The 27,762-nt window shown below is 38.9% G+C and overlaps 5 protein-coding genes across 8 annotated transcripts in view; 1 reads left to right on the top strand and 4 right to left on the bottom strand.

Moving 5' to 3' along the window:
* The window catches only part of usp43a (ubiquitin specific peptidase 43a), an 88,769-nt gene extending 86,614 nt beyond the window's left edge, over positions 1–2,155 (bottom strand). Inside the window, exon 1 of the mRNA XM_063883757.1 lies at positions 1,190–2,155. Within this exon, the coding sequence (XP_063739827.1) occupies positions 1,190–1,801 (612 nt within the window). The 5' untranslated portion in view covers positions 1,802–2,155. The remainder of the gene's footprint in view (positions 1–1,189) is intronic.
* cfap52 (cilia and flagella associated protein 52) lies at positions 2,156–15,248 on the bottom strand. The gene is made up of 14 exons (XM_063883758.1): positions 15,099–15,248; positions 14,650–14,849; positions 14,320–14,456; positions 14,000–14,128; positions 13,798–13,897; positions 13,427–13,543; positions 12,980–13,080; positions 12,650–12,820; positions 11,811–11,959; positions 11,438–11,583; positions 10,490–10,641; positions 9,427–9,529; positions 5,302–5,413; positions 2,156–4,911 (listed from the first exon to the last, which is right to left on the bottom strand). The coding sequence occupies exons 1-14, from the start codon at positions 15,157–15,159 to the stop codon at positions 4,730–4,732; spliced, it is 1,860 nt and encodes a 619-aa protein (XP_063739828.1). The 5' UTR covers positions 15,160–15,248; the 3' UTR covers positions 2,156–4,729.
* Positions 15,249–16,104: 856 nt separating this feature from the next.
* Positions 16,105–20,249, bottom strand: LOC134865308 (zinc finger protein OZF-like). Of its 4 annotated transcripts, none has more exons than XM_063884811.1 (3): positions 20,148–20,249; positions 18,432–18,489; positions 16,105–18,258 (listed from the first exon to the last, which is right to left on the bottom strand). In XM_063884811.1, exons 2-3 carry the CDS (start codon positions 18,478–18,480, stop codon positions 17,153–17,155), a joined length of 1,155 nt encoding a protein of 384 aa, XP_063740881.1. In that variant the 5' UTR covers positions 18,481–18,489; positions 20,148–20,249; the 3' UTR covers positions 16,105–17,152. The 4 variants fall into 4 exon arrangements, with proteins under 4 accessions (XP_063740881.1, XP_063740883.1, XP_063740882.1 ...); XM_063884813.1 differs by having other exon boundaries at positions 19,815–20,231; XM_063884812.1 differs by having other exon boundaries at positions 20,082–20,230.
* A 404-nt stretch (positions 20,250–20,653) lies between these two features.
* On the bottom strand, positions 20,654–25,478 carry LOC134865327 (TBC1 domain family member 24-like). The gene is made up of 11 exons (XM_063884844.1): positions 25,228–25,478; positions 24,835–25,001; positions 24,471–24,732; positions 24,236–24,352; positions 23,507–23,923; positions 23,153–23,392; positions 22,791–22,946; positions 22,123–22,186; positions 21,895–21,993; positions 21,460–21,763; positions 20,654–21,372 (listed from the first exon to the last, which is right to left on the bottom strand). The coding sequence occupies exons 1-11, from the start codon at positions 25,431–25,433 to the stop codon at positions 21,203–21,205; spliced, it is 2,202 nt and encodes a 733-aa protein (XP_063740914.1). The 5' UTR covers positions 25,434–25,478; the 3' UTR covers positions 20,654–21,202.
* A 1,978-nt stretch (positions 25,479–27,456) lies between these two features.
* The window catches only part of stx8 (syntaxin 8), a 34,876-nt gene continuing 34,570 nt past the window's right edge, over positions 27,457–27,762 (top strand). Inside the window, exon 1 of the mRNA XM_063883961.1 lies at positions 27,457–27,595. Within this exon, the coding sequence (XP_063740031.1) occupies positions 27,579–27,595 (17 nt within the window). The 5' untranslated portion in view covers positions 27,457–27,578. The remainder of the gene's footprint in view (positions 27,596–27,762) is intronic.

The following is a 27,762-nucleotide window of genomic DNA, read 5'->3' as shown; positions in this document are numbered from 1 at the left end:
TCAGAAATGCTTAACTCCGCGCACTCCAAGTGACAGGCGGGGAATGCAGACAAACCTACTGAAATGTTGGATTGTAGGGCAGGTGAGTCAGGAGGAGACTTTGCAACCAGTGTGTAATCAGTAACTACATTGCATGCACACACAAAACTACCACTATAGCTCAATAAACAATAATAAAATGTTGAAACTAAGAGACAAAGTGGCAAGACACACCCCTGTGTCTCTTTATTCACCAAAATAGGACATACAGGTAGACTGTTGCCCTTTGAACCACAGCGAACCATGTCCTCACCCAGTGTGTTCATTCAAACATTTGTGTTACCAATATAGTCTGTGATATGTATACTACTTACAAATCCTACAAAACCCTCTTGACATATGCCTACTGTGTTGTTAGGCTGGCTCCACAGGACACAGGATTTCACTGTCTTTGAGTGAAAAAAACAGTTTGGCTTGTAACTGGGGGGATTCCATGTGGGAAGAATGTGTATACGTAATCCTACCTGCAGATAATGACATCTCTTTATTGCTGGGGTAGCTCTCAGTGGGGCCCTGGGACACAAATATCCGGTTGAACTTAATTCATCTGTTCTTTTATCCCTTTCTCTGTGCAATGACTTTTCCAAGTACTCAGTGAGTGCACTAGACACAGCAGACAACTCAAGTCAATTTAATTATATTTTGCCCAGAGACCCAGAAAACCATCAGCACTCCTGAGCTGTAAAACTACCTGGCTACAGGTTTGCTGCGTGTCAATTAGATGGTGATGATTTGATTTAGAATGCCTTAAGGCCCTATGATGTTGGTTTTATTGTGCTGCAGAAGGGCACATTCCCAGACAAATGTGCAGTTAATAAAATAATCACAGACCAATTGAAACACAGGGGTTTAACTTGGGGGTGTCAGGGCCCATGGATGCATGCTTTGGTCAGATAGAAAGGTGGCTATAATTCACTTGAATACAATACACAATTGAATACATTGTAGCTTTATTTCCAATTGTAAATATGTTAGAAAGAAAAAGTTGTCTCTGAACTTTTTCCTCAATAGCATGTCAAGGAATCAAGCAAGCACAACCCTTTTTACGGAGAGGATTGGAATTAAGACAAGTCTCTACCAAAAAATAAATAACAACGCAAGCAGCATCAGCAGCATACTCAATATCACCCAGTGCCTTCTCTGTCCTCACCTTGAACTCCACTGACAGCTGCGGTGTGTACTCCAGGGTCCACAAGCCTCGGACCAGCGACGCCAGCTGCTCGGTCACCTCTCCCCTGGCGGGCTGGGGCTCCAAGCCTCTCACCTCCCCGTTTACCCTCCTGTGGTACAAATCCGACTTGTACTGCTCCAGCCCGAGGTACTCGGCCAGCAGGTCCGTGTTGTTGAGGCACTGAACCACAGCGTTCATGAAACAGGTGTTTCCGTGGTTCTTCAGTCCCAGCACACCCGGGGTCTTGTCGCCGTAGCACCACGACAGCCTGTCTTTCACCGAGCCGTGAGTGGAGGACACCGTGGAGCTCTTCTTCACGGTTCCCTCCCTGGAGGTCTGCCCACTGCCGTCTCTGAGCCCCCCAGAAGCGCTTCGCCCGAACCCGCCATCGTCGTCCTCCGCGTCCGCCGTTTCCGCGTCGCCAAAGTGCGCAAAAGTGCCCAAAGTTTTAAGGATCCTTCCCATGAAATTCCCAAAAGATCGCAGAGATTTCCTCCTAGTAAACCTTCCGGTTTTGTATTTCTTCTCCTTTCGCTTTGTTGTTTTGGGTTTCATAGCTTTTCTTACCTTGTTTTCCTTGCGGGTATCCATGGCTGTATTACTAAGAAGGACCGAGAGAAAATAAAACGGACTGTGGAGTCGCACCTGTCTGCAAGCCGGGCTGTCTACCCCTCCTCCTCCTCCCTTCTCTCCTCAAACCTTACCGCTGAGGTGGCACCCACTCGGTGCCAATAAGGCACATGGTTACTGATATTAATCCCGACATCCCGGTAATTCCAACTACGACGTGGTCACCAGCCTGCACGTTTTTGTAGGTGACGCTCTCTCCAGGAACTACAGCGATGAGACGCTTTCCTCCCTTCGCTCAGCAGGTTCACCCACACTTCCTCATCTCAGCGCAGGATCGTACGCTGGCGGTCTTGGACTCTCTCTCACCACCGCTATTTCTCCCTCCCTTCGTCCTCTCAATGGGGTTTTACAATGAACACGTTTATGTTGGGATGATCACGTCTAATGCCCTCCCCTTAGACATTTCTTTAATTGTATTGAATTACACCTATCAAAATAAATGTTCATACAATGAGCAGGAAATAATGTTTCGTACAGTTTCACATTGTTCCTGGAATGGCAAAAAGTACAAACATTAACATGTCTTGATTGTTGCACAAGGAACAAGGAAGTTGATTAATTTAATGTTGATGAGAGAACACAATGTTGTCAAGCACTGTAGCCTTAAACTGCCCCCTGTAGGACCAATTACAACATCACCTGATTTAACCTTTTAGGAGGTGTTAAAGAAGAAATCATTGACATTTGTTGGATGATCCTAATATAGGCTCATAAGTACAGACATATAAAGAGCACTCCTCCTAACTATTATTTTCTGTAAGTTCTCCTTGAGAGCTTTGAAAGGCGACCATAAATTAAAAAAAATATTATTATTATTAAGAGCCACATATACATAGAGTTATCTTTTTAGTTGTTTTGTATCTTTGATTGGTCTCTTTTGGTGCTCATTTGACATGTCCTTGGTTGTTTTGTGTATCTTTTTGGTCATTTTGCAGCTCTTTTTTGACGTGCAGCGTCTATTTTTGGTTGCTGTGTGTCTCTTTATGGTCTTTTTATGTCTTTTTTGGGTTGGTTTGTGTCTGTTTAGTCGTTTTGTTTCTTGCTGTGGTCATTTTGTTTCTATGTGGTAGTTGTGCATCTCTCTGTGGTATTGTTAAGTACATTTCTATGTTTGGTTATCGTTATAACAAGAAATGTTAACAGTGACTGGAGCTGTTACCTCCGCGACCCTGACGGAAAAGCAGGAGAAGATGGATGGATGGTGACTACAAACAGAGGCTCTGGCAGGCAATCAGTCTCCATACATAGCTGTTGTCTACATTAATCTTACACTTCAACCTCACCATATGTCCAACCTCAAGCCTACAATGAAGACAAACCAGCTACTTCTTTGCTTGACCCTGTCATTGAGATGTGTTATCTATAACACACCAACATTTACATACACATCTACAGCATCCTATAAATAGCCTGGCTGCCTTTACACACATTCATGCTGCTGCTATACACCCTGGAAGCTCCACAAGGTAAAACAAATGGATGTGCTCAGAGCTTGGTAAAAAAAAAGAAGCTTTCTCTTTCTATGCACCCTTGGCTTGGAATTAGTTTAAAAATATCATTACCTTAGAAATGCTTTTTTCTGTGACATCTTTAAGGGTCTCCTCAAACTGCCCTTAAGGAAACATACTACTGTTTAACATGAGCTTTGACTCAGGTGGAAAGTGGATATTGCTGGTATTGCCTGTAAGTCTCCATTCTTTTACTAGTATTTCAAAGGAACTGTCCTGACTAAGTAATAGTCTAAACAACGATGGAAAAAAGAGTTCTTAATAAAATAAAGAACCACTCGGCCAGAAACATGCAGTCCTAGTTTTTAAAGGGGGATCCAGCAGCTTTTGTGTTGAATTCAGAATCTAATCATCCTGAAGCTTAATTTCACAGCTCAGCAGTACTAAAGATTGAAAATAGTCGGCCAGATGTACTGATTTATTGAAATAGATCGTCAGAGCCCCATCCAAAATCTCCATAATTTCCCCGATGCAATTATTCCAGCAATGTAAGAAAAAAGCGTGTATGGTACACCATTGTAAAAAAAACATCTAATTATGTGTCAAACTCAGCTTCCCTACAGTAGAGGACCCACAATTGTCCTCTATGCATAACCAGTGTACTAAGACAGAGATCTTTTACTGATCCAGGGATGATCTTACTGAATATACTGCAGGTTTGCCATTTTACTTTTTTGGGGGGAAGCAGGGGCGAGTGATTAATTATTTAGATTATCCATTTTAAACAATGGTGGGTAGAGTTGGTTCAGATCAGAGACAGTCAGAGAAGCTTTCTGCTGTCTAAACTAGAATCCTTCAGGGAGTCACTGTTGATAGATTAGCTGACAGCAGCCCTGTGCTTAGGCAGCCAACAATCTAAGCCTCCGCTTTTCTCTACAGAAACAGACTAAAGAACCATAACTAAGTACATTTAATATGCTGTATTATATGGACTTGTTTTTACATATTCTGGTTTGAGACAGTCTGTAAAACAGCATTCATTCTGTTGTTCTTATGAAGTTAAAGAATACCGACACTTCGATGTGAATAGTAAGTTCTTGTGCCTTGAAGTGTAATTTTAAATTCAAGTAAAGTGTCGCTCTGTGAATTCCAACCCATATTCAGCTCCTGTGGGGAATTACCATTTAAGAGACCAGACTGCTCAGAAAGTGTAATGTTTACACTTCTTTAAATCTCATCCTTACTGGAAAATATAAAATAATCTAACAGAGGATTATTTTCCTTTGGTCTGGTTTTGAACCTTTTCTGCAATGTCAGAACTCTCATAGAAATATTTGCTAAGAAGAACAATAAGGGGACAATGTTGGATACATATGAGTATGAGTGTAGTGTTCCTGTATTAAAAGTAGAACCCGTAGTTTGCAGGACTCCACATGTGACATTAAGAGGAAGCAGGGTGAGGGAACCTCCATCTGATAATGGCTCCGTCTGCGCTGGTGCTGACCAGGGTGCGGTTGTTGGAGCAGACCTTGATGCTGGTGATACTGCCACCGTGAGCTATTCCTACATGGGTTACCGAACCTTCCATGTAGTCCCACACTTTCACCAGCTTGTCATCTCCACCTGTCATGAAAAGGTGAAGAATATGTCAGTAACATGAGAGAAGTTTGAGCAGAGTATTGTCAATACAGGATATGCAGACAAAAAATGAGAGCCAAACTCTCATCTGTATTTGCAAATAAATCAGACAACTGGAGAAAAAAACCCACAGGAATGCCAGGATCAATACAAATACCATCTGAAATTACATAGACAGAAAAAGCTGATCATGCTTTTATCTGAACATTTTCAGCAAGTGTGAAATGATAATCTTCTACACATTGAGTGCCCATTAACCCCTTTGGCAGATATAGACTATTTTTTCATTCTGGTTAAATTATACTGGAAGGAAAATCACTCAAAGGTATGCAGCAAACACAATCGAACAGGCAGCGGACGTCTAATGGGCCATACCTGTAACAAAGTGTTTGCCATCCTGTGTGATGTGCATGCCATTGATGGCCCCAGCCTTCGAGCCCTCCAGTTCTCTGATGGCAGATCCGTCATACACGTCCCAGTAGGCAACCTGAGGAGGCAGGTAACACGCATTTGTTCATCACTGGCATTGTTTATGGACAACTCACTGTTCAAGAGGGAGAGGAACTTTGCATGTTGTTGTGGAGCCACTTTTTTCCACTAACAACAAGGAAATGAAAATGAGCCAAGCAGGCAACTTCAATGACACATCATTATTTCTTTGGTGTGGTTTGATTTATGGACTGATGCAGACTATTGGCTCGCAAAACAAATTATACAGCTGACAGCATATCTTTGTAGTTGTGCTATATTTCAATTACATCATTATATTTTGTATTATTTCCTATTATGTTAATATGCAATGTGACCTCAAGCCACCCTGAGCTTCCTTTACTGCTTTATTATGTGTACTCTGTATGGAAATTAGTATATCTATGGTTGGATTATATCAACCAGACACACACACACACACACACACACACACACACACACACACACACACACACACACACACACACACACACACACACACACACACACACACACACACACACACACACACACACACACCAATTGAAACCACGTTTGCTGATCTAAATAGGATTTAATCATCCCACAAGTTATATAGCTGTCAAAGTATCAAGTCACACAAAAGGCAATTGAAACCTGAGTTATTTATATATCGCAGGCAGCAGAAACATCACAGTACCACACAACAACAAGAGTCCTTTCTTGTTATTTATATGACCAAGCTGATTATGTTTTAAAATTTGAAGACCGTAAATAAAGATGGCGGATGATCATTAAAATCAGTATTGTGACTCATCCTGTATGAATTAATTTAAAATATAAGATTGAGCGGCTCTCTTTCAAAGTCTCTATGTGTGTGTAAAATTACAGAAGCTATTTTCAAGTCAGTAAAGCAAATCTAAAATGTAATGATCACACAACTGAAAATATCCTGACTAATGTTGCTTACAAATAATATGCAGAACTCTTCTTTTTGACTAACCTTAGTTGGCTGTGTGTAACAGTACAATAAATGTTACCTATAGAGCTTCACAGAATAGGCGCAACATTTACAAGAATAGCCTCTCAGATAGGATTTCATTTCTCTACACAAGACCATTCCTGTATTGCATTATAGGAGGGGAAATGAAATCTCACACCGACGTATCAAATACTCTTGGTTATTATGGAATGAAAGAGGAACAAAAGGCAAGAGGAGAAAAAAAAAAGTCTTATTTATAGTTACAGAACTGCAGAGTGATTCTCAAAGCAATAAGCTGCCCTTACAAACCTCCGGAACATTTAGGTGAGGGCCTGCCAAATACTTCAGATTAATATTCCCACAAAATAACTTTACAAAACCTTATTTAGGAAAGCACAGCCTCAACCAGAGGTGAACTAGATCAAATACCAAAGCAATGCTATATTTACTTCAGTACAAGATCAGGAAGGCCTACAGATGAGCAATTCAACTCAGCTAAAGTGTGTCTGTATAATGCAAAATGATAGTACCACCTTTTAAACAAACAGCAACAAGACAGTACCCTTGAAAAACACTAATGAGAGACAAAAGAAACAAATATTGTTTAAGTACAATTTTCTGTTCAAACCAGTATGACAATGTTGCTGTCACGATCATTTATTTCTGGCGTATGTCATATAGCCGCCATGGTTTCCTCTGTGCTGCAGTCACAACCTCTCCCTACTCCATTATCTCATTTCAGCAGCTTATTAGAGACTCCCACCTGTGTGAGTTGTCTAGGCCCATCTGTGTTCCATCCACCTTAGCCTCAGAATCTGGCTTATAGCCACAACATGGGCCGAAATTAATTACATGAACGTACGGGCGAGTAAGAAACGCTAGGCCTACTGTATGCAGAGGACATCCACACACACACAGACAGACAGAGATTCCTTGCTTTAAGGTTGGATACTCTCTTCATATTTGTATGTAGAGAGGTTCTTTATTTAAATCGACTGTTTCAACAGATTGGAGTCAAAGACAAATGATTTACAAAAGTCAAGGTCCAATTGTATATTTTGTACTCTCGAATGCTGTTTTATTTCTATTTTGAGATGTTTACATTGTAGAATTGTTTATATCTACTCTTTTATTTCTACTTATGTGCAATGCCTTCTTTTTTATGCTGCTTCAATGAAAACAATTCCTGATTTGGGATCAATAAAGTACATATTAACTTTTCTTATCTTAAAGCCTTAAGGGGGCACCTGTGGGGTTGATAGGGAAAGGTACAAACCATGCAACAGCGAAATTCCAACATTTTAATAAAGTTAGCAAAGCTACGTCCTCTCAAAACACGGCAACATTAACTGGAAGATATACCTGCTCTCCACTATCCCCGTCCTCCTAAAGGAAGCACATTTATCTTCACTAAATGCAGCATCAAAATATGCATCACCATCGTAAATACACCCCCCCCCCCCCCCCACCCTTTACTTATTTTGTTTATTTTTCTCTCACTCCCTTCCTTTCTGTTCACACCTTCTCTCTGTCCTATCGGTCTGGGTTTCTACTCATAGAGGCGTGCTGGGATATGCTGAAGGGTTGAAGTGAGGAGAAGAGAGAGAGCAGAGTGTTGGTATTTGTTCCCCCAGACAGAGCGCCTGTGTCCTGGGATGAGCAGATGGTGGATCTGGCTGGCACTCGGGTGGTATGGGCACATCCGCAGGAAGGCACGAACACCACCGCCCCCCCCCTACCCTGTCTCATCTCTCCCTTCTTTCTCTCTCCCCTTCAATGAATTCCTCCTTCTCACTCTCTCTCCCTCTGCTCACTCAGCACATCGACAGTGTTAATCAGCACAACTTGTCCTCAGCTCTCAGCATGCAGAGGAGGCAACAATATGTGTCTAGTGTGTGGCCGGGTTCAAGGGGCGTGGATGAAGTGCACAATCAAGGAAACAAGCATTTCATTCTGCCACTGTGAACTTCTGACCTCATGTAAATAAGAGTCATCAAAATGACTCGCAAAATAACATACTTAGAGGGCTGAGTGTCTCTGTCACACTGACTAGCAGTCAGTAATTATTCTCAGCTGAGAAACAAATTACAAGCCTTCAAACTAATCTACAGACGTGCAAGTGTGTGTGATTGTGGAAGTCTTCACTGTGCTTCTCTTTGCTGATCTTACCACAGCGGTAGGCTATTCTCTCATGCACACTGAGTGGAGATTATAATAACATAACAGCATAATGAGACATCTACATTATGACTGTGTGAGTGCCAGTCTCTTTGCAGGGATTTTCTATTATTATTGTTCCCCCGAGAGTCATGGGACTTTTGTCCCTGGGAATTCTTTGCTAACCAACTCTTACACGGCAGTGCATGAAACCAACCAAGACAAATCCCATCATCAAGACACATGGACAGATTTCGGAGAATATAGGAATAGAAGGAAATAGCGAAGATATAATAAATGAATCATAGAAATGTAATGTGTACAAGCTATGTTCATTTACTCAAGTAAAAACAAGACGTATCTGTACTTGTGTATCTGTTTTCTCCCCTTACTTTATAGATTTAATACACTACATTCCACGTTTTCTTCTCCAACATGTGGTTGACGGCTAAAGTTCCTTTACAGATAAGAATTTCTCCTAAACTTCTTGTCAGGTGGAGACCATGTGTCTCAATATTTCCAGTTTTAGACTTTTTTTTAAGAACTATATAAAAAACGTTATGGGTTGAGAAATGTCTCCTAGCTCTTGAGAAAATAAACCTTTTTAAGACTGAAAATAACATTGTCACAAAAACGGAATAATGGACTGTTTTTCTGAGCCCAGGAAAATGTGTCTTTTTAGAGATATGTGGTTCTCGTATAACTGTGATGACGTTTATGAAACTACCTAACAGTATATGAAGTACTAAAGCAGTCATAATGCACCATACACACTTACATTTCAATGAATCCTGCTGAGAAAATGTACATACACTTTAACTTAAGTGAGGTTTAGAGTGCAGAAATGCAACTTGAAGAGGAGTATTTTCTTAAATGTGGTTTTAGTATGGTGTGAGTGCTGCTCTTAAACATACCTTTCTGTCAGTGCCACTGGTAATGAGCTGGTATTCCTCTGGGTGGTAACACACAGTCCGGAACATTGTGTTGGCAATCACCATTTGAAGACTCGCGAACCGCCTACAGCAGGATATGCAGAAGATGAAAATAAAAAGAGGAGAGAGAGGACAGTGTAGTAGCCGTCTAGAAAAGTGTCCTCATCAACTGCTAAGCACAGTTTAATGTATTTAACATTATCCAACCAGGGAACAACATAACATAAACTTGTAACAGTGTAGAAACACATTTAAAATGATTCTGAGCACAAACAATGCAAATAAAGCACGTACCGCCCACACAACTAACACACACTCATTTTATATCTAGCTGAATAAGCTGCCAATCTGGATTTATTAAGGTTCTTATCTGACTAATATTCCTTTAGTTTGTTAGTAATCATAGGCATACTTTTTAGAAGGCTTTAATCAGATTTGTTCATTGGACAGGATAGACCGTGAATAAAACATGAACACCATCAGAGTTTAAGTTAAGCTTTAATTCTCCCCACAGAGAAGCCCCGCAGATTAAAGGATTTTTAGATAACTAAATAAAGAATGGGTTTCTTCTATTCCTACTGTTCCAGCCAGACACATGTGACCAGCTTCAGCAATTCACTCTCATGACGACATTAATATAAAAAGCTGCACTCTCTCTTGTGGTGGCTATGTACTGTAAATCATAAGCATAAGTATTTATTTTAATTGTTTAAATAAGGCACATTTATACTTGTTTGTTGTTGTTCTCTGCAAAAATACACATTTCTGAATTTTAGGAAAAATCTAAACTAGGGTTTAATCACTCTAAGGTATAAAATGAAGAATTAACTAATAGTGACTAAGTGGGGCTGTTTTACCGCTGTGTACTGCATTTCATACTTCTACTAAAGGCAAATGTGAGTATTTAATGTACGATACACAAAAAAAGGTTTAAAGATAAAACATCCTGTATATGTAAGGTGTGTCTTTTGTTGTTGTTGTTGTTGTTGTTGTTGTTGCCTTTTGTTCAAAAACAAGTGTTTGTGTATGCAGGTGGCCTACTCACACTAAGTCCCAGATGATGCAGGCACCATCAGAGCTGGCAGTCACACACTCTTTGTCGTCACTTTTGATTTTGATACATGTGACGGTGGCTTTGTGCTCTTTCATGGTCTCCAGCAGCCGATGGCCAGGTGGCTGCAGCTCCCAGACACGGACCTACAACAAATGAGCCAAAACTTGTTTAATCTCATAGGAAATCTCTTTTAAATCAGATGTTAAACCTAAAAATATTCTCTATGTTTAAATGATTTGGAATAAAATTGTAGAACTAATATACAAAACTGAGCAGTTCTTTAAAAAAACATACTTTTTTTATCTGTCAAAATGCAATCGTACTGTGTGCCACAGTGTCCAAACACATAAAATATTGAGTATGTATTTGCAGCGTGTGTTACGCATAGTTTTGGATCTTGGTCATAGATGTATAATGGATTATATCATGATTTGCATGCAAGCATCTTAACTGAAATGATCTTTAATAATTCACAGCCTCACATTTTTGTAGAAGTTACTTAATAAAATGTCATAGCTTCTTCCATGATGTTCATCTTTAAATGTGTTTTTCTCACAGTTCCACCATAAATAACAGAAATGCACAAACAGCTCCTCTAGAAGAAATCTAGACATAACTGTGTCAGGAACGTGTCTACCTAAACTACCAAAACTGAGCTGCATTATCATTACTCATTTAAGCATATGGCTTCTAAATTAAAAAAACATTTGTCCAGAAACAGTGTGTTGTGCAACCAACTGTTTCTGCGTTTACTCCACATGGTGTCTTCGAGCATAAGATTCACCTGAGGGGAATTAGTGGGTACTGCAATTGTAAAAGATAATATTATCATGCTAATCACAAAATCGGGCTTGTGGGGAATGTCCATGGGGTGCTTTTTGTTTTCATTTGGGGAGAACATTAAAATTCTATGTTTTCATCCCTGTCCTTTCTACTGACCTGCCCTTCTCCCCCTCCACTGACGATCCTCTTGCAGTCCCTGGTGCCAGCAATTGCTGTCACACCCATTCTGTGTGCATTGTCAATGGTGAGCATGAGCCGGCCACTTTCTGGTGCAAACACACGAATCTTGCCATCATTCCATGCTTAAAGAGAGAGAAACACATTGTTAATTTAACAAGAGCAGTCATTTGATTCAATGTGTATAGTATCTAACTTGGGAACAATTGTTACAGGTGTTGAGCAACGAGTAATTGTGTCTGATCCACATCTTATGACTACACTACACCTAAAATAAATGTAAAAAGTCGATATATTCCTTGTGTGAATCAGTTTAATGTCTTGTTAGCTGATATCTCGGCAGGAAACCAACCGCTGATGATGCTATGTCCGTCAGCCATGAAGTCCAGGGAGTTGCAGGTCATGTTGGGCACAGTGATGCGTAGCAGCTCTTTGGGCTTGTCTATGTGCCACAACCTGATGTCCTCATCAGAGCAGGTTCCAAATAGCTCAGATGTTCCACTAAAATATACAAAAGAGAGAGAGGAAGATTTGGCTTCATAGTATAGTGAACACGGGTATGACCTGTCTGTTACAACATAGTGCTAATTGAGATAAAGGTATTTGTGTTAGGTTTAGCCATGCATCCATTGATTAATTATTTAATATATAAACTCAATACATTACCCAGGTCTTTGAACATTATGACCAAAACGAAAACTGTTAAAACCGGACATGGATAAGGTAAGCATGTGTCACCCTCTAGCGAGCACAGTGGGGTACTGAAGGCATGCATTGTGAGTGGTTAATACGGTTTAAACTGTTTGCTCAAAAAAACACATATAGCCATTCACTATAAAGGTTTAGGAAGGAAGCTAAAACATTGGCAGAAGAACTGAACAGACAGCTGGCCCAACACTGTTTGCTGTTTTTGTTTGTTTCAGGTTTATCGGAAAATAACTGAATGTTATTCTCCAAAATGTCATAAACTTGACTGATTTTAAAACCCTGTATCATGAAAACTCTCTTGGAAAAAAATGTATACTGTCAGACTGTAGGAGAAAGGAATTATTGAATAGAATAATGTTGTTCCTCAATTAGTTGAGTATATATTTTATGCAAAATGTAAAAGCAGTCAAAAGCCTTTTGCCATTTTATTCTCTCGTGTTGAAATGTAACCGCTTCTCCGTGAATAGTCTCTGTGCCACTTACAAACATATGGCTACATCCTTGACAGCACTGTTGTGGCCTGTGGAAACGAGTTCAGCTTTGAAGTCATCATAACTGAAGCGGAACATTTGAGCAGCGCAGGTCCCAACCCAGAACTGCTGGCCCTCTCCTCTTATAGCGATGGAGGTCACCGCCTTTTCCAGCTCCACTTTCCTGATGTGGGAAAATATGGCACATAGTAACACTGTTTATATTACAGAAGTAGCCCTGATAGATCATTTAATATATAACATATAGGGAAAAAAGCCGTGAACCTCACACACCACAATTTATTACATGTGGATGATTCAGATATACAGTTGTTGGACTCACTTAAGAGTTTTGAAGTTAGTGCTGGAACAGAGAGTAAATGTGCCAGATCCAGAGCCTACAAGAAGGTCCCCAGACTTCAGCACCCTTAGGACATTGACACCCTGCGCAGAACATACAGAGCACTGAGATGGAAAGACAGTTTTCTTACATATTGAAGCGCTGTCCACATTTTTTACAGTAAAAGCTACTACCTGCAATCAAGACTAAGTTCAAGAACGAGAGGAGAGTACATACCAATCCATTAAAGATAGAAAATAAATTGGTCATAAATCAAGTGAGATACACTAATTGAGCCATTCTTAGATTAGACAATGAATTATGCCATCAGGACCATCAGTTAAGTCAGTATACGCAGCAGAAGTCCTCACTGTTAGGCAAAGCGTGAGTTAGCAACAACAGATATTACCTTCACAAGGACGAATAATGAGTCTCATTACCCAAACTTACCAGGCTGTATTTTGCTTTAAGAGGACCACAGTCACTCAGAAGCCCTGTCTTCAGGTTGACTTTCATTATGTCTCCACTGGTGGTGCCACAGAAAATGAATTTATCATCCTCTGAGATCTGTGTCGCAACATAGACAACACATTCCAATATCAGTGTATCTGAATATAAATTGTAATATCACATGAAATTGCAAGACATGGTAATAGATTGTTAGCTGTGTATCTTACCAAAAACATCTACCGCAACTGTGCCCCTAATTATTTACTTACTTTTGGCAAATGCAAAAGTCAGATAGACCTCAAAATGGCACACTAGTAAAATAAACGGCACAAATAAACTGATGTGAATGAAAGATTCTCAAGGCCTCATACCTCTAAACATTTCACAATCCTCTTCAGCTTGCCTCTCTGACACTCTGTGGGCCTGATCTTCCTGTTGGGGACATCCAGCTCCCAGACTCGCAATGTACCACTGCTCAAAAAAGAACAATGAAAATAAAATACTTTATGAGAACAGTTAGAGTACATGGCTGATACCGGGTTTACAGAATGCTAGTGAACAGCATTCACTCACCTCCCCGCAGAAACAAAAATATTGTCATTTGTGTTTGAGTACTGCACAGTGAGGCAGTGCCCGGCACTGTGCGCTGATGCTGGACTCCCACAGATGGCCTTCTTGGTCTCAATATTCCATACTACAATGCTGAAAATACACCAAAAACACCTGACGCGTTAAACAAAAAGAGTACTATTGAGTGAATTTACATACTACTAAGGAATTTCTATTCCATTACATTTCCTCCTTTAACTGCAGAATTTAATTTGCAAGGAATGTGGTTATTTGGGTGAAAGCGTAATTTATTCTGACCTGTACCACCCACACTTAAAATGTACCTGCCATCATCCTGACCTCCGAGGGACACTAGGTACTTGTCATTGGGAGAGAAGGCCAGGGCCTCTACTTTAGCCTGGTGGAGCAGCAGCGTGGCATAGATTGTTCGTTTGGCATAGTCCCAGATGATAACCGTAGCCTAGGATATTAATTAAAATGTTAAATGTGAAAATGACACATTTATTTTGTCATTTTTCTAATTAAAAACAGTTTCAAGACCATATATTTCTGAAGCAAAAAAACAGTCTGCTTACTTACTGCACATAAAACAATGTGTTATTGTGTTACCATATCGGAAACTATGAAATATAATGTATAGCAACTACACCTACCTTAAAGCCCATGAAGTTGACCTGACCAGATGCAATGTACAGTCCACCTTTGGACACTGCAATACAGGACACATTGTTGGTGTGTCCATGCAGGAACTCCTGCTTGCCATCTTTGATTCTCTTCAGGATGACAGCGCTCCCCAGAGGATAGATCAGGTACTCTCTGTCGGGATGCACTCTCAAACCAGAAATCACTTGACCTGATGGGACAAAATATAGCATAACATAAGATTAAAGATATAACGTGTTTTAAAATAATAATAAAAATGGCAAAGAAAAACAGTTTGGGATCATTATGACTACCCCTTGATTTAAAAAGTAACGTTTAATAAGCAGACAGCAATGGCAATGTGCATTAGCCTGCTAGCTTGTTGTATCCCTTAGTTTGTTTTGCTTTAACGCAAGATTAGTTAGCTTACTTCAGTTTGGAGGTGTGCAGGATAACTTACCGCTGAACCCAATTACAGACTCCAGTTCAAGCTGAGGCACGCCCTGTGTTTCAGAAGCCATGTTTGAGAAACGTAATTTATCTCTTTTCACTGTTAATTGTTAAGGTAGGCCTACGTTTATCGAACACATTTAAATTTAGCAAGAAAAACTCTTGTTTTTTCTCAAACCACTGTGACAACAAACACACGTTACCTAGCAACCGTTGGGATTCTGTTGGCCACTCATTGGTCGACGAAACTTCCTCGTTGCATTCACATCCTCTCGGAAATGTTAGAACTTAAAAGAGGCGTACAAACCAATTTAAGGTTACGTGGTGTTTGCAATTGGGACATTTAATAAGTAATTAGTTGATGTTGAATCTAGATGGATAATTAATGTTTTCTTGAACAATACATGTACTAAGGCAGATTTACTTTATTTTTGCTATTGGTACTGATTGATCTACTATTTAAAATGCGAACTCATATTACACTAAAACCTTACATGCTAGGTTTTACAACGCGCAGCTAAATGATTTGGTAAACAACAGCAGACGTTGTACACAATAGAAAAGGGTTTTAATTGTAATAGCTGTTATATGGTAAACGTTTATGTGTGGCTATATTTTTTATAAAATAGAATTAAATATGACAAATTATTTGAATATCTATTTGTGTGTGGTTACTCTGCGGTGAAACGGCACAATTTAAGGCATTAGTATTGAAAGTAAGCCATGTAGGCCTACCTAGATAGACTCACAAAAAGATAAATGTAAAGTATTAAATAACTTCAACATGTGATATGTATTAAATAAAGTCAGACTGAAAACAGTTCTTAATATTTTGCACAAACTACTTTTCATTATGTAAGCTTTAAACATCTAACAGCAGTGGGGTTTCACATTAGAGGATAGCGTAATATACCTGCATAAACAAAAATGTAATAGCATGTTTCTGTTCTGATTCAGTGTAACATTAAAAGTTCTGCAAAGGTTTAATTATTTAAAAGAAGAGAAATAATTCAATATAAGAGTACAAAACACGATTTATTTTTGGCATTCTTTGTTATTAGAAAGAAAGTACAGAAATAAAATACCAGAGTTAATGGTAAAACCCATGCACACATCTTGGTGCTGGTTAATGTTCACGGGTGCCCTCTTGTAAGGTAGGGGATTACATTAGTTTATGTGACCTATATCGGAAAGCCAACATTTCAGTTGCAGATAATTGGTACATTTTGTAAAACGTAACAGTTTGGTTGTTAGTCAAAAAGAGTTTTAGGTCTTGTTTAGATCATCTCTACTTTGGTTGTGACATACCTTTTGGTTAGTAAGTAACAGAAATTCATTACACAATGAGATATTATTTCACACTATCTAAAGGCAGGTCTAAAAGTAACGATGTAAACAGAGAATCACTACATAAGATAAGCACACTGCATTGTACTTAATTAGCCGAGTCCTCTATCTTCATCAAAATAACACAGCTTAGATAAAAACATATATTGGGAAAATATTTGGAGCCTTGTACTGAGAAGCTCTGATTGATATATTATAATAGCAAAGCAAGTTGCGAGGTGAATCGTACCGTAGTTTCAAATTGAGATCTAAATAACTACAAACTTCTAGTAGTGGAAACAACATGAACGCTACAAAGATGTGTTGTATTTTAGTGCTCTGTGTGTTTAAACAACACTAAAGCTGTTTTGCATTGGTTGTTCTGACTTAAGGGCTGATTCACATGAATCTCCGTAGTTTAGAACTTGTGTTCCCCTTTTTTCCTCCACATTTCCTATCTCACAATGTTCCAAAAGTGAAACATGACTAATGTATCAATCTGATAGTTTCAGATCTGCTCCAAAAGTTATGGGATACTTCCTTGGCCCTTGTTACATCCTTCCACCAAGTCTCATGGACACCCAGCCAATACTTTTTCTGTAATCCTACTGTCAAACAGACAAGCAGCAGGAAAAGAACAACCTCAAAAAACCTAACCTCCTTGCTCCAAGTTAGTACATTTTAGCTTAGGATAATTTCAAAATGAAATGTCCTTCTATAAAGTTTTCACTTCCATTTTCAATTGCTAGGATTTTCAGAGGGTCCTTCAAAACGTGATGTGTCTTTGGTTGTCTCCATAGACATCTGCATGTGTGTGTGCGTCCTCCGGTGCCTGCTGAGAGAATGGCTCCACGAAAACCTGCGACCACAGGTGAGGCACAAGTAGGGTCTTTCACCTGTGTGTGTCCGCTGATGTTTCGTCAGTGACTTATACCGTGTAAAGGTTGCCCCACATTCATTGCAAATATATTTCTCTGACTTAATGTGAACATTTTGTTCATGTTCTTTCATGTTGCCCAGCTGCGAGAAGCCTTTACCACACACGGGGCAAAGATGTGGTTTCTCTCCAGAGTGGGTCAAGCCATGAATATTTAAATCCTGACGAGAATAAAATCCCTTTGCGCAGATGATGCATTTGTATGGTCTCTCTCCTGTGTGGCTCCTCATGTGTCTTTTGAGTCCTTCTGAGCGCGAGAAGCAGCTATCACATAAGTTGCATCTAAAAGGTTTCTCTCCTGTGTGAGAGCGAGAGTGCCGACGGAGCTCTGATGCCTTGAAGAAACACATCCCACAGTCTGCACAGCAGTGAGGTTTTTCTGGCTGTTCCTCGTGCGTTTTTTCATGTGCTTTGCAGTGACCAGACTCAGAAAATCCTTTTCCGCAGACGGAGCAGGTGAAAGGCCTCTCCCCGGTGTGCATTCGCTTGTGACGGACAAGTTTGTTAAGTTTACTGAACGTCTTCATGCAGTAAGAACACTGATGAGGCACCTTTGGTTTCTTCGAGTGTGTGCGCTTGTGTCTCTCTAACTTTGAAGGCCTGTTGAACACTTTCCCACAGTCAGGACAGGGGTGCTTGTTAGTCCTATTGTGGAAACTCTGGTGTCGGATAAGCTTCTCTTGTTGTGTGAAACTCTTTTCACAATGCTCACACTGATGAAGAGTCTTAGGCTTCCTTGTGTGTACAGGTTTATGCCTATCTAGCTTTGATGGTCTGTCAAATGCCTTGCTGCAGATGGAACAAGTGTAACACTTCTCTGGATGTTTAGAGTTGTCTGGCTCAGAGTCGGTAGATACTTCATAGGAATCTGAATCAGTGTTGACCTTCACAATGACTTGTCCTGGACCTGAAGAAAAATCACATAAAAAATATCCTTTTGAAAATGTAATTTAAAAGAAATGTAACTATTGACAAACACCTTTGTAAACATTACTGAATTGAAATTCAGTCTTCTGCCATTAAACATCTTTATAAACTTGACTGAGAAATAATACATTACAAAGAAGCTTCAACACTAACTTTCCTCCGGAGATTCTGTTTTAGAGACAGGCGCCGTGTCTGGGCCCATGACTGCAGCCTATTCACATTGAACACAAAAACAGACACAGAGGATTAAGAAATGACATCAGTATAGTGGAGATATTATTCAATATTTTGGATATTGAAACTGACTATATTTGCCAACAGTTTTGTTTTAATGTAACATGATGAACACTGAGCATGTTATCAGCTAGCTCTAATGAATTATGAATTGAAATGGTATTAAAACACGGTTTAAGTTGCACACTAGGTTACAGATATGTGCTCCAGTGAAAATGAATTGTATCTGTTTAATAGCTATTCACAATTGTATTTTCACCTGGGAAATCAAAACTGACAGTGAAACACGTGTGTTCAAAGATCCAAGGAGCTGGTGTCATGATATACTGTAGATGTGTAAAAAGCATGCTGATGTGATGGAAGTATTTGAAATATCATGTTTAAGACTATTTCAGCAAGGGACTGTTACATAATGCAACATGTTTTGCAAATATGGGTTCAGTTGTTTGTGTCAAATTTCTGTTTTATCAATAAATACATAGCTTCCATATGCCTGCTGCTAGCTGACAATCATACATGTGGAGTTTTAGATACGGTGATGGGCAAGTTACTTCCAAAATGTAATACAGCACATATTACTTGTTACTGTCTTTTTAAAGTAATAAGTTACATTACAGTATTACTGTCTCTGAACTGTAATGCGTTACACTACTTTTCCGAGCCTGCAGCTCTGCATTGTGAGCCTGCAGCTCTCCATTGTGAGCCTGCAGCTCTCAATCGTGAGCCTGCAGCTCTCAATCGCGAATCTGTTTCTGCAGCCCTCTAAACCAATAGTAAGCAGGCTTACTGAGTTACTATTCTACCGGCACAATTGTTTTGTCAGGTGTCCGAATGTCTCTCGATGTTTGTGATTTCTTAAAAACAGCAGAAAGTAATACATTACTGTAACACCCAACTCTGGTTAGATACGAAGGACGCCACAGAAGAGCATGAAGCAGAACAATCTAACTTTTCTCTCAGCCAGCCCTATTTTCTGTATTACATATTTTTTTCATCTACAGTATGGCATGCTAATGATGAATGATAACCCCCAGTTGGCATACTTTACGTTATACACAGCATCTCTGAAGTAGGGTTGAGCAATACCAAAGGGTCATTGTTAGGTATTTTATAGGATTCTCGCCTGATGAGATATACACTAAATGTGACCTAACATGCAGCGGTTTAGCTTAGATGTTCATAATTCTGTCGGCAACATACTAATTTGTGAAGGGAATAGGAGACAATGCCAAAAACAATACTAATGCATACAAGTATTAAAGACGAAAAATGTAGCTGTAATCACAGAATGCACCTAAATACCTTGTGAAAATAGCATCTGTAAACAGACAGGGCGACTACGCTCACATTTCTTAGCTTAGCTTGACCCCGTGTCACAACACAGAAACCGCAACTGCTGTATGGTTAATGTCTAAACCACTTTAAAAAATAATGGTCAGGTGATTGATTTTATGAGACGCACATGCATTTTAAAAAGCTAACGTTGGCTAACTTAGCTGGAGCTAACGCTGTGAGCTAGCATAACAAAGGTGTATAACATTAGTCAGGCCATATTAAACGGAGTCCCACCTCTAATGCTCCTTAAAACCGACGGTTGTTACATGTTAAGTCCGTTTAGGTTTAAATGCAACCTACTTCACATCTGAAGATAGCTAGTCACTGCAGCTTGTTTAACCAGCTGTAGCGTGGTGGATAACCGTAGCCACCCATTCCCTTGCACGGCCCCTTCAATTGCGTCACGTAAATGTGGAAGTTAGGTGTAATAGATTACTATTGTATTTCTTCATGCGCCACGTAGCTAACCTGGTTTATTCTGTGGTATTATTATGTTGAGAGGACGGTACGCATCATGTAAATCTTATTTCTTTATTGTGAAGAACAATGTGTTAAAAAAAAAAGTAAGCAAATTACGGTAGACACATCCACATCCCACACTGACATACATAGGTATCCAGACGAACTGGTATTCCGTTATGGGCATCGATTCTCTACACATAACCTGTTTTCAGTATGTTATCACAACAAAGAAAGAAAGAAATAATGAGATTGGCCAACTGTAGCGTTCACTTTCAACATGTTCAACAACATAAACAGCAGCAAATGTCTCAGCAAATAGGGAGTCAGACAAAGAGAAAAAAAAGTTGTTTCAGTATTACATTTATTTAATTTGAACCCCATAACACAGTAAATCGATAATGTTCACAACATGTCATATCTTAATATGTTATAACACATTGATAAGAAGAAGAAAAACAGCTGAACTGATCATCACATATTATAATTAATATATAAGTGCATGACGTTTAATTGTTCACCAAATGCAGATCAACTGTAAAATAAAAAAATGCTTCTATTTACACCCATGTGTAGGGTTCTTCAAAAGAAGTAGCTAGACTGCAAATTGTGTCACATGCTTACTGGTAGCTCACATGTCTCAACTTCCCTTGTGTTTTTGGAGCCATCCTGAGATATAAACTATTGTTTATATGGGCTTGTAAAGTCCAGTAAAAAGTGTATGATGTATGACAAATTAACATGACATGTAGACAAGAACTTAATAAAATCTCACTCAATATGTGTATTCACATAATAAATATTGGAGATTGACATCAAATCTGAGTCCAATGAACAAACATCATGAAACACTTATTGCTGTTTACCAAGTAATACAAGCTCCTTCCTTTTTCTACTCAGAGAAAACTGTGAGAAAAGGAAATAGAGTTCTGTATGCCCCACACTTCAAGGGCCTGGATCTTGAAATGACCCTTGTAGAGTGCGATGCTCTTGAATGTGTCACAGGCCTCTGAATATCCACCCTTGAGATCTTCCTGCAGGCAGAGTGCGTGGCCTCCATCACCCCCTAAAAGAAAACATAGACATGAGCATTGCATACACACTGTTTTTGGACTTTTTTGTAAAGGCCGAGCAATCTGTTTAACCGGCATACCAATTATGAGCTGACTGTCAGTGCCTGCAATGAACATGGAAGCTTCTTGTTCTTTGGGTCTCTTTGACTCTTTGGCAGTCGTGGGTTCCTCTGATGGGGCGGTAAAGGGGATGGTCAGGTAGCTTGGGTCCTGGGGGGTTCCAGCAGGACAGGTCAGAGTTGTGCTGCCTGTGGTGATTGGGGAGCAGCCACAATTGGATAACTGAGAGGAGGCACAGCTGCTGTCTCTAACCTGCTGTGGGGAAACTCTTCTGGTCATTATGTTTACCATGGCCTGCTGGTAGCGCTCCTTGCTGGGACGAATCTAAAAAGGAGTGATGAAATATCGTATTTGATGAAATTTAGCAAACATTCTCTAAATAAAGTTGAATGACCTGATGCATTTTACAGCAAACCTGAATGAGTTTCCCAAAAAAAAGGAAGAATATGACTCACCGTACAGACGAAACACTCCCCAGTCCCAAAATATGTCAGTCCCTCAGAGTCATGCTTTTTTCTTTCTATCACATCTGTTGACAGGAAGGCACCAAAGACCTGGATGATAAAATGATGATTATCATTTGTGATTTTTATTTTTGAAAGTTAAAAATCTAAGGTTAAACAAAGCATGCCAGCAAACATTATTCAATGAAAACAAATATTAAATATGTTATCTAATGTTACCTCTTCATCCACAGTTTTGATGATCAAGAGTGCTGGCTCATGACCTTCGACATGTGAATATAATCTGTATTAGAGAAACAACATGTGTTTTTAAAATATCCTATAAAAATTGTAACATATAAAGCCAGACATTGTCTCTGATGACTAAACATTGCCTGTGTGACAATATACAACAAAGCCTGCACTGTGGGTTGGGTAAGAAGTGTTGTGTAATTATTGTCTTTGTTATTATCATTAAGAACAGCTGAATGGTTGAATGCAAGACACAATCATAACTTAACTCACAATTAAAATATCCTTCTATGTCTTGTTTTCATTGTATCCTTCTTTATGTGTTACAAAATAAAGACATTTAAACAGTAGGTTGTTTCAACTTGAGCGTTTCACAGTGTTTTCCACCACTGAACCGTGAGTCACTTTGTACACTCAAAGCAAACATGTTGATAGTGAAAACACACTGCCCCTATTTGTTATGTAACTGTTACTGAGAATGTGTTTTTCACTTTTTATACATGGTATGTAGCAGTTTTTGATCCCTGATAACTTGGCCTCATGGAAATGAATACTCTTGACATATGATACTAAATCACTGCTAGTTATATTTACTTAGTTCTTTGTATGAAGATCTTTTTTCAATGTTGTGTAAGTAATGAACAAAGATGACTTACGAAGCAAGGCTTCTTCCATGTTCAGCTGTACTAAACAGCTTAATGGGGCTGAAAAGGGCAAAGCGCTCAGGTATCCAGGCCCACACCACTCTCATCGAAGCCACTGTCACAACACTGGAGGTGAAGTTGTTAAAGTCCACCATCTCAACAGACTGCCTTTAGGAGCATAAACAAAGTTATAATGAGAATCTTAAATTGAAAAAAGGGAAATGTGCCATTTTTCGGCTTAATGTTTACTCCTCATGAAAAGTTATTTAAAACATAATGAGCATATCAGAAATGTATTCCTTATCGTATATTTCTAGGTTTCTTACAAATATGCCTCTCAAAGGTGTGCTATATCAATTCCTGCTTTAACCCACCTCTTCTGGTGTATGCTGACACCTTTTTGCATGAGGGCGTCCTTATTGGCATTGAACAGGAGGTTTAGCTCTCTCCGCGTGGCCATAGGAATCATTAAGGCCATCTCCAGAAGCTTCTCGGCTGTGCAGTGGCGAGCTACACTCTCCACAAACCTTTTCATATCTGTTCTGAAGTCCTCCACGTCGGCCACTCGAGATGACACAGACACTTTGTAGAGACTGAGCAAAGCCAATGCCACCCTGTACAAAGAATGTTTGATAAATACTTGTACTGATTGTTTCAAAAGTAATGGTTATGTCATAAGAAGGGACTTTGATTTAAAGATTCCATCTTAAGATGTAGCAGCAACTAACCTGTAGAGGACTTTGTAGCCCTCCAATAGATAGACATCAAGCACTCTAATGGCATAAGTGAATGGTAGGTCAGCGAATATCCACATGATCCAGTCAGAGTAAAAGTCAAAGAGGTTCTGGTAAGAGCTGGCGATCAGCTTACGGATGCCTCTGCAACATCTGTTAGCAAGGTCTCCAAAGGTCATGCAGGAAGCACGATATGTGAGGAAGGTCTGGTCGATATAACGTTTGTTTGGGTCATTGTAGCAGATGAGTCTGGACACACTGTGAAAACACTCTGCTTCATCCTCACTGAAGTGGAGGAGGAGGGAGACCAGTTCAGGCAGGATAGGGCAGAAATTCATGTTTGGGAAACATTTACCAAGGCAAAGGAGAATCCTTTTAACTGAGTTCAGTCCTGCTTTGTTGAGACAGTATCTGGATAAGAGAAGAACAATCAACAAATCATTGCATACCTTGCATTCTCAACGGGCAAGACATTTTTCAAAAACACAAAATTCACCAAAGGCCTCTAAAATAAGTCAGAATTAATACAAAAAATATCATATGACATGCTTGAATGTGATGAAGGCATTTATTCAGGTTTGTTTTGTTTAAGTTTATACAGTGCGCCAATTAAAATAATTAAAATGGAGTATGTTAGAAAATACGGAAAAATGTTGTTGGACCAAATGTTTTTATAGCAACATTTCTATAATATGTGAAACAATATTTTCCCACAAAAATTACCTTGGTATATCTCCAGCCTCCATGTAATCTGGGACTGGATGGGTGCTGATTTTTTGTTCTCCAAAGAGCTCCTTGTTCAGTTCATGGTGGACATCTCTGTCTGGAGTAACAGTCCGACTGCAGATATAACATCAATGCATATTCAGTTAATTTGGCACAGTTCCCTTAAATGCGTTTATGTCTTTCATTATGACAAAATATATATGTTTTCTATACTACATTTTATAATCTTAACCTTGAATTGATGCTGTGGATAATGTGATAGTAAGCCTTGGCCCTTAGTGTATGGGGCATGGCCCAAAATCCTTCTCGGGCCATAGTTTTTAGCTGCTGGTGATCACTCTTCAGGATACGTTGGTATCTCATAGCGGCTTCAGGGTCAATCTTCTCCCAGTCCACAAACTGTCCGTACTTCATTCCCGAGCTGGAGCAAATTTCCCATTTGTCCGACTCAGAGATGGTCATCATGGACACAGACTTGAGATTACCTTTACTGCCTGAACAAAGCATGCATACATTGATTTGATTTGTATTTAAATAAACAATGTAAATAGATTTTGAAGTATTAAAATGCTATTAATAAAAACATTAAGTTGTACCATTAAGTTCTCTTGTTGGTGAGCGCCTGTTTGGTTTAGTCTTTGCCTTCTTTTCCTTTTTGTTCACTTGATACTGGAGTAGGGAGCCTGCCCTTTGCCTCAGTGGACAGGACCTTGAAAAGTTTCCTAGATTGGACTTCTCAGGCTCTGGCGTGTCATAAAAAGACCTGTGGAGCGTTTGATTAATATCAAAAAAGTATTCAGGGAAAATATACCTCTTTTACATTTTTGTTTGTGTTGGGCATAGTCTGTCTGTTATCCAATTTTCCTACAATGTTAAACATAAATCCATATTGTTATCAGTAAATATGTCTGTTGCTCATTGTTGTTTGATTAGTCAATTAATATGGATGAAAAGAAAACAGCACTTGCAAGTTGAAAGTGAAAACATACCTGGAGCGAGGTCTAAGAAAGGTGTCCTCTGCCTGTCTCCGCTCATCATAGTTTTTATTTTCCTCTGAACTGTTACAGGAGTGAGACCTTTGCCTGCTTCTGCCTCCTGCCACAGAGTCCAGGTCTTGGTCAGAGGATGTATGAATTGAGATTGAATTCATGTTTCCACAATTGGAGAACTCCGGTGTTCTTGAAACATCAATCATCTCAAGTCTTGTTGTTCCACTTAATACAAACTGGAATGTTAACTGCCTCCTGTTACTAGCTGCACGTTCTGAGGATGAGGGCTTTATATAAGCCTGTGGTCACGTGAGCCTGTTATGGTGGTATGGTTTGTTTGTGGTGACTCCGGTCATTCGAAGAGAAAACATCTTGTGATTTAACAGTTTTACTACTGGCAACATACAGTGTCTCACTCTGAGAAGTAAATGACCGTACTTGAAAGGATCCACAATACCACCATAATCAGCACTAAAATACAAGGAACCAAAAATGTTCAGATGACATGACAATACAGGCACTAAAATGACGACTTGACCAAGCATCCTTTCAATAACACTACTCACTGCAATCAACATACACTGAAAAAACTGAAACGTTAGACTTTAATTAGAAATATCATGTCAACAAATTTCACATAACTCTATTAGGTTCATTCAAAGCAAGTATATTTAGTTAAAATACTAAATATTAGATCCAACTTAATATTATTGCTTTCTACTAAACTAATACAGTTATAAGATAAGATGTACCTTTATTAATCCCCGTGGGGAAATTTGAGTGTTTAAGCAGCAACAGAGAAGAGGAAAAACAGTACAGGTTCACACAGGGATATGAAACACAGGTTTAAAATAAAAAAATCTTAAATTCTAAAACAAAACAAAAATATACAGATAAGTAACAAGAGTATTGTTAAAAATATACACATGTATTTGTTTATGTGAAATTTATTTACATAATAAATTTAATTAAATTCAATGTTTCAGTTTCCACAATATATTTCCATTGATATTGTATAGCTTGAGTTTGATATGGAAACCAAGCTAAATATGTATTATTCATATAAAGGTCATCAGAAACAATAGTGCAATCATGTGTCTTTCTCTGAAAAAGCTTTAGACGTAGAAACAAAATGCCAAATTAGTCTTTTCCAAGAAGTACTCTTAAGGTTATTATTCTACACAACAGATATGTGTTTTGATCCAAACACAACTTCTGTTTGGTCATGAAACATAAAAGCCTTAAACCCACATAATGAGTTCTTATCTAATATGTGGGCTCCACATGTCGTGGAGTTAAATAACAAACTCTCGCCCCATGAATAGAATAGAATAGAATTACTTTATTGATACCAATTTGGGAAATGTTTGGGTTGCAGCAGCATAAAAACAAGGCAATATAGTTACAATACAAAAAAAACAAAAAACATGTACAGAAAATATTAACAGAAACAAAATACAAAATATAAAAAAACTAAATATAAAGCAGGATGTGATATGTACAATAAGTGTGACAGATGTGGAATTTATTAGAATAGGTATAGAATGTACAGTATGTAATGGTTTAAGCGTAGTGGTCACAGAGAGGCTATGGAGCGGAGTAGCATGCATGCTGTTGTTCTTTCAATTTCCTTGAAGGCTGGTATAACTTGTACTTGGACCCTCGGTATAATGTAAGACAGAAGAAGTTTAAACACAAACTATTCAGACTGAGTACTATACAATTCATTGGTCTGTGAGAAATTCACCTTGATATTTTTACTTTTGTTGTGGTTTCTTGTCCCACCTTTCTATGTCTTTTAACATATTGAAACATTTACATGCTTTTTAAGTCCCATTTATCAATTTCTTTACTGCAAAACAAATTTAAATTTTGCAGTAATTGCATCTCCCCCATCAAGAGGAACACACACGTTGTGTCTACAGTACATAGAGGTGGTTCACATCACATGTTTATACTGTTTTCCAACTTGTTAATGTTGCAAGTAAAGCTATTCTTTCTTGTCTTTTAAACTACAAGAAAAAGCTTTAATTGTGAAATGTAGGATACTTATGTTTAGTCAATGCATGCTGAATTCCTGACTTTGAATTGGTGAACATCAACCAACAAGAGCAAAAGTAATTCATGTTAAAGCAAATAATACTTAAGAGTGTGAACCCTATATATATATATGTGTAAAAATCTAAATATCAATATTGTTTCTTTTGTTTTTCTGCCAAAATGCGACCCCCGACTCAAATGTCCCTCGCAAGGTGCCGTTGTGACGTCACACCCAAACAAGAAACAGTTCGCTGGTGATTACTGCCTGATTACTCAAACTAAATTTCTCTTTTTACTTTACTCTGATCATAATGTCTCAGGATCCGTGGTAAGTAATGTGTTCGAAAGCTCAAATTAACTTAACTTGCAAACATTACGGGACTAACGCTCAGAAGTTAGCTACTCTTTCTTGGCTTCTGCTAGCTAAAGTAGTAACGTTAGCTAACTCTTGTAAATATTATTACTTGCAAGCCATAAAAGAATGATCACTTTATG

Source organism: Eleginops maclovinus, chromosome 5, assembly GCF_036324505.1.
Source record: "Eleginops maclovinus isolate JMC-PN-2008 ecotype Puerto Natales chromosome 5, JC_Emac_rtc_rv5, whole genome shotgun sequence".
In the NCBI taxonomy this organism is placed as follows: domain Eukaryota; kingdom Metazoa; phylum Chordata; class Actinopteri; order Perciformes; family Eleginopidae; genus Eleginops; species Eleginops maclovinus.
The sequence above is the reverse complement of the archived record's forward strand: the minus strand, read 5'-3'. Positions and strand labels throughout refer to the sequence as shown.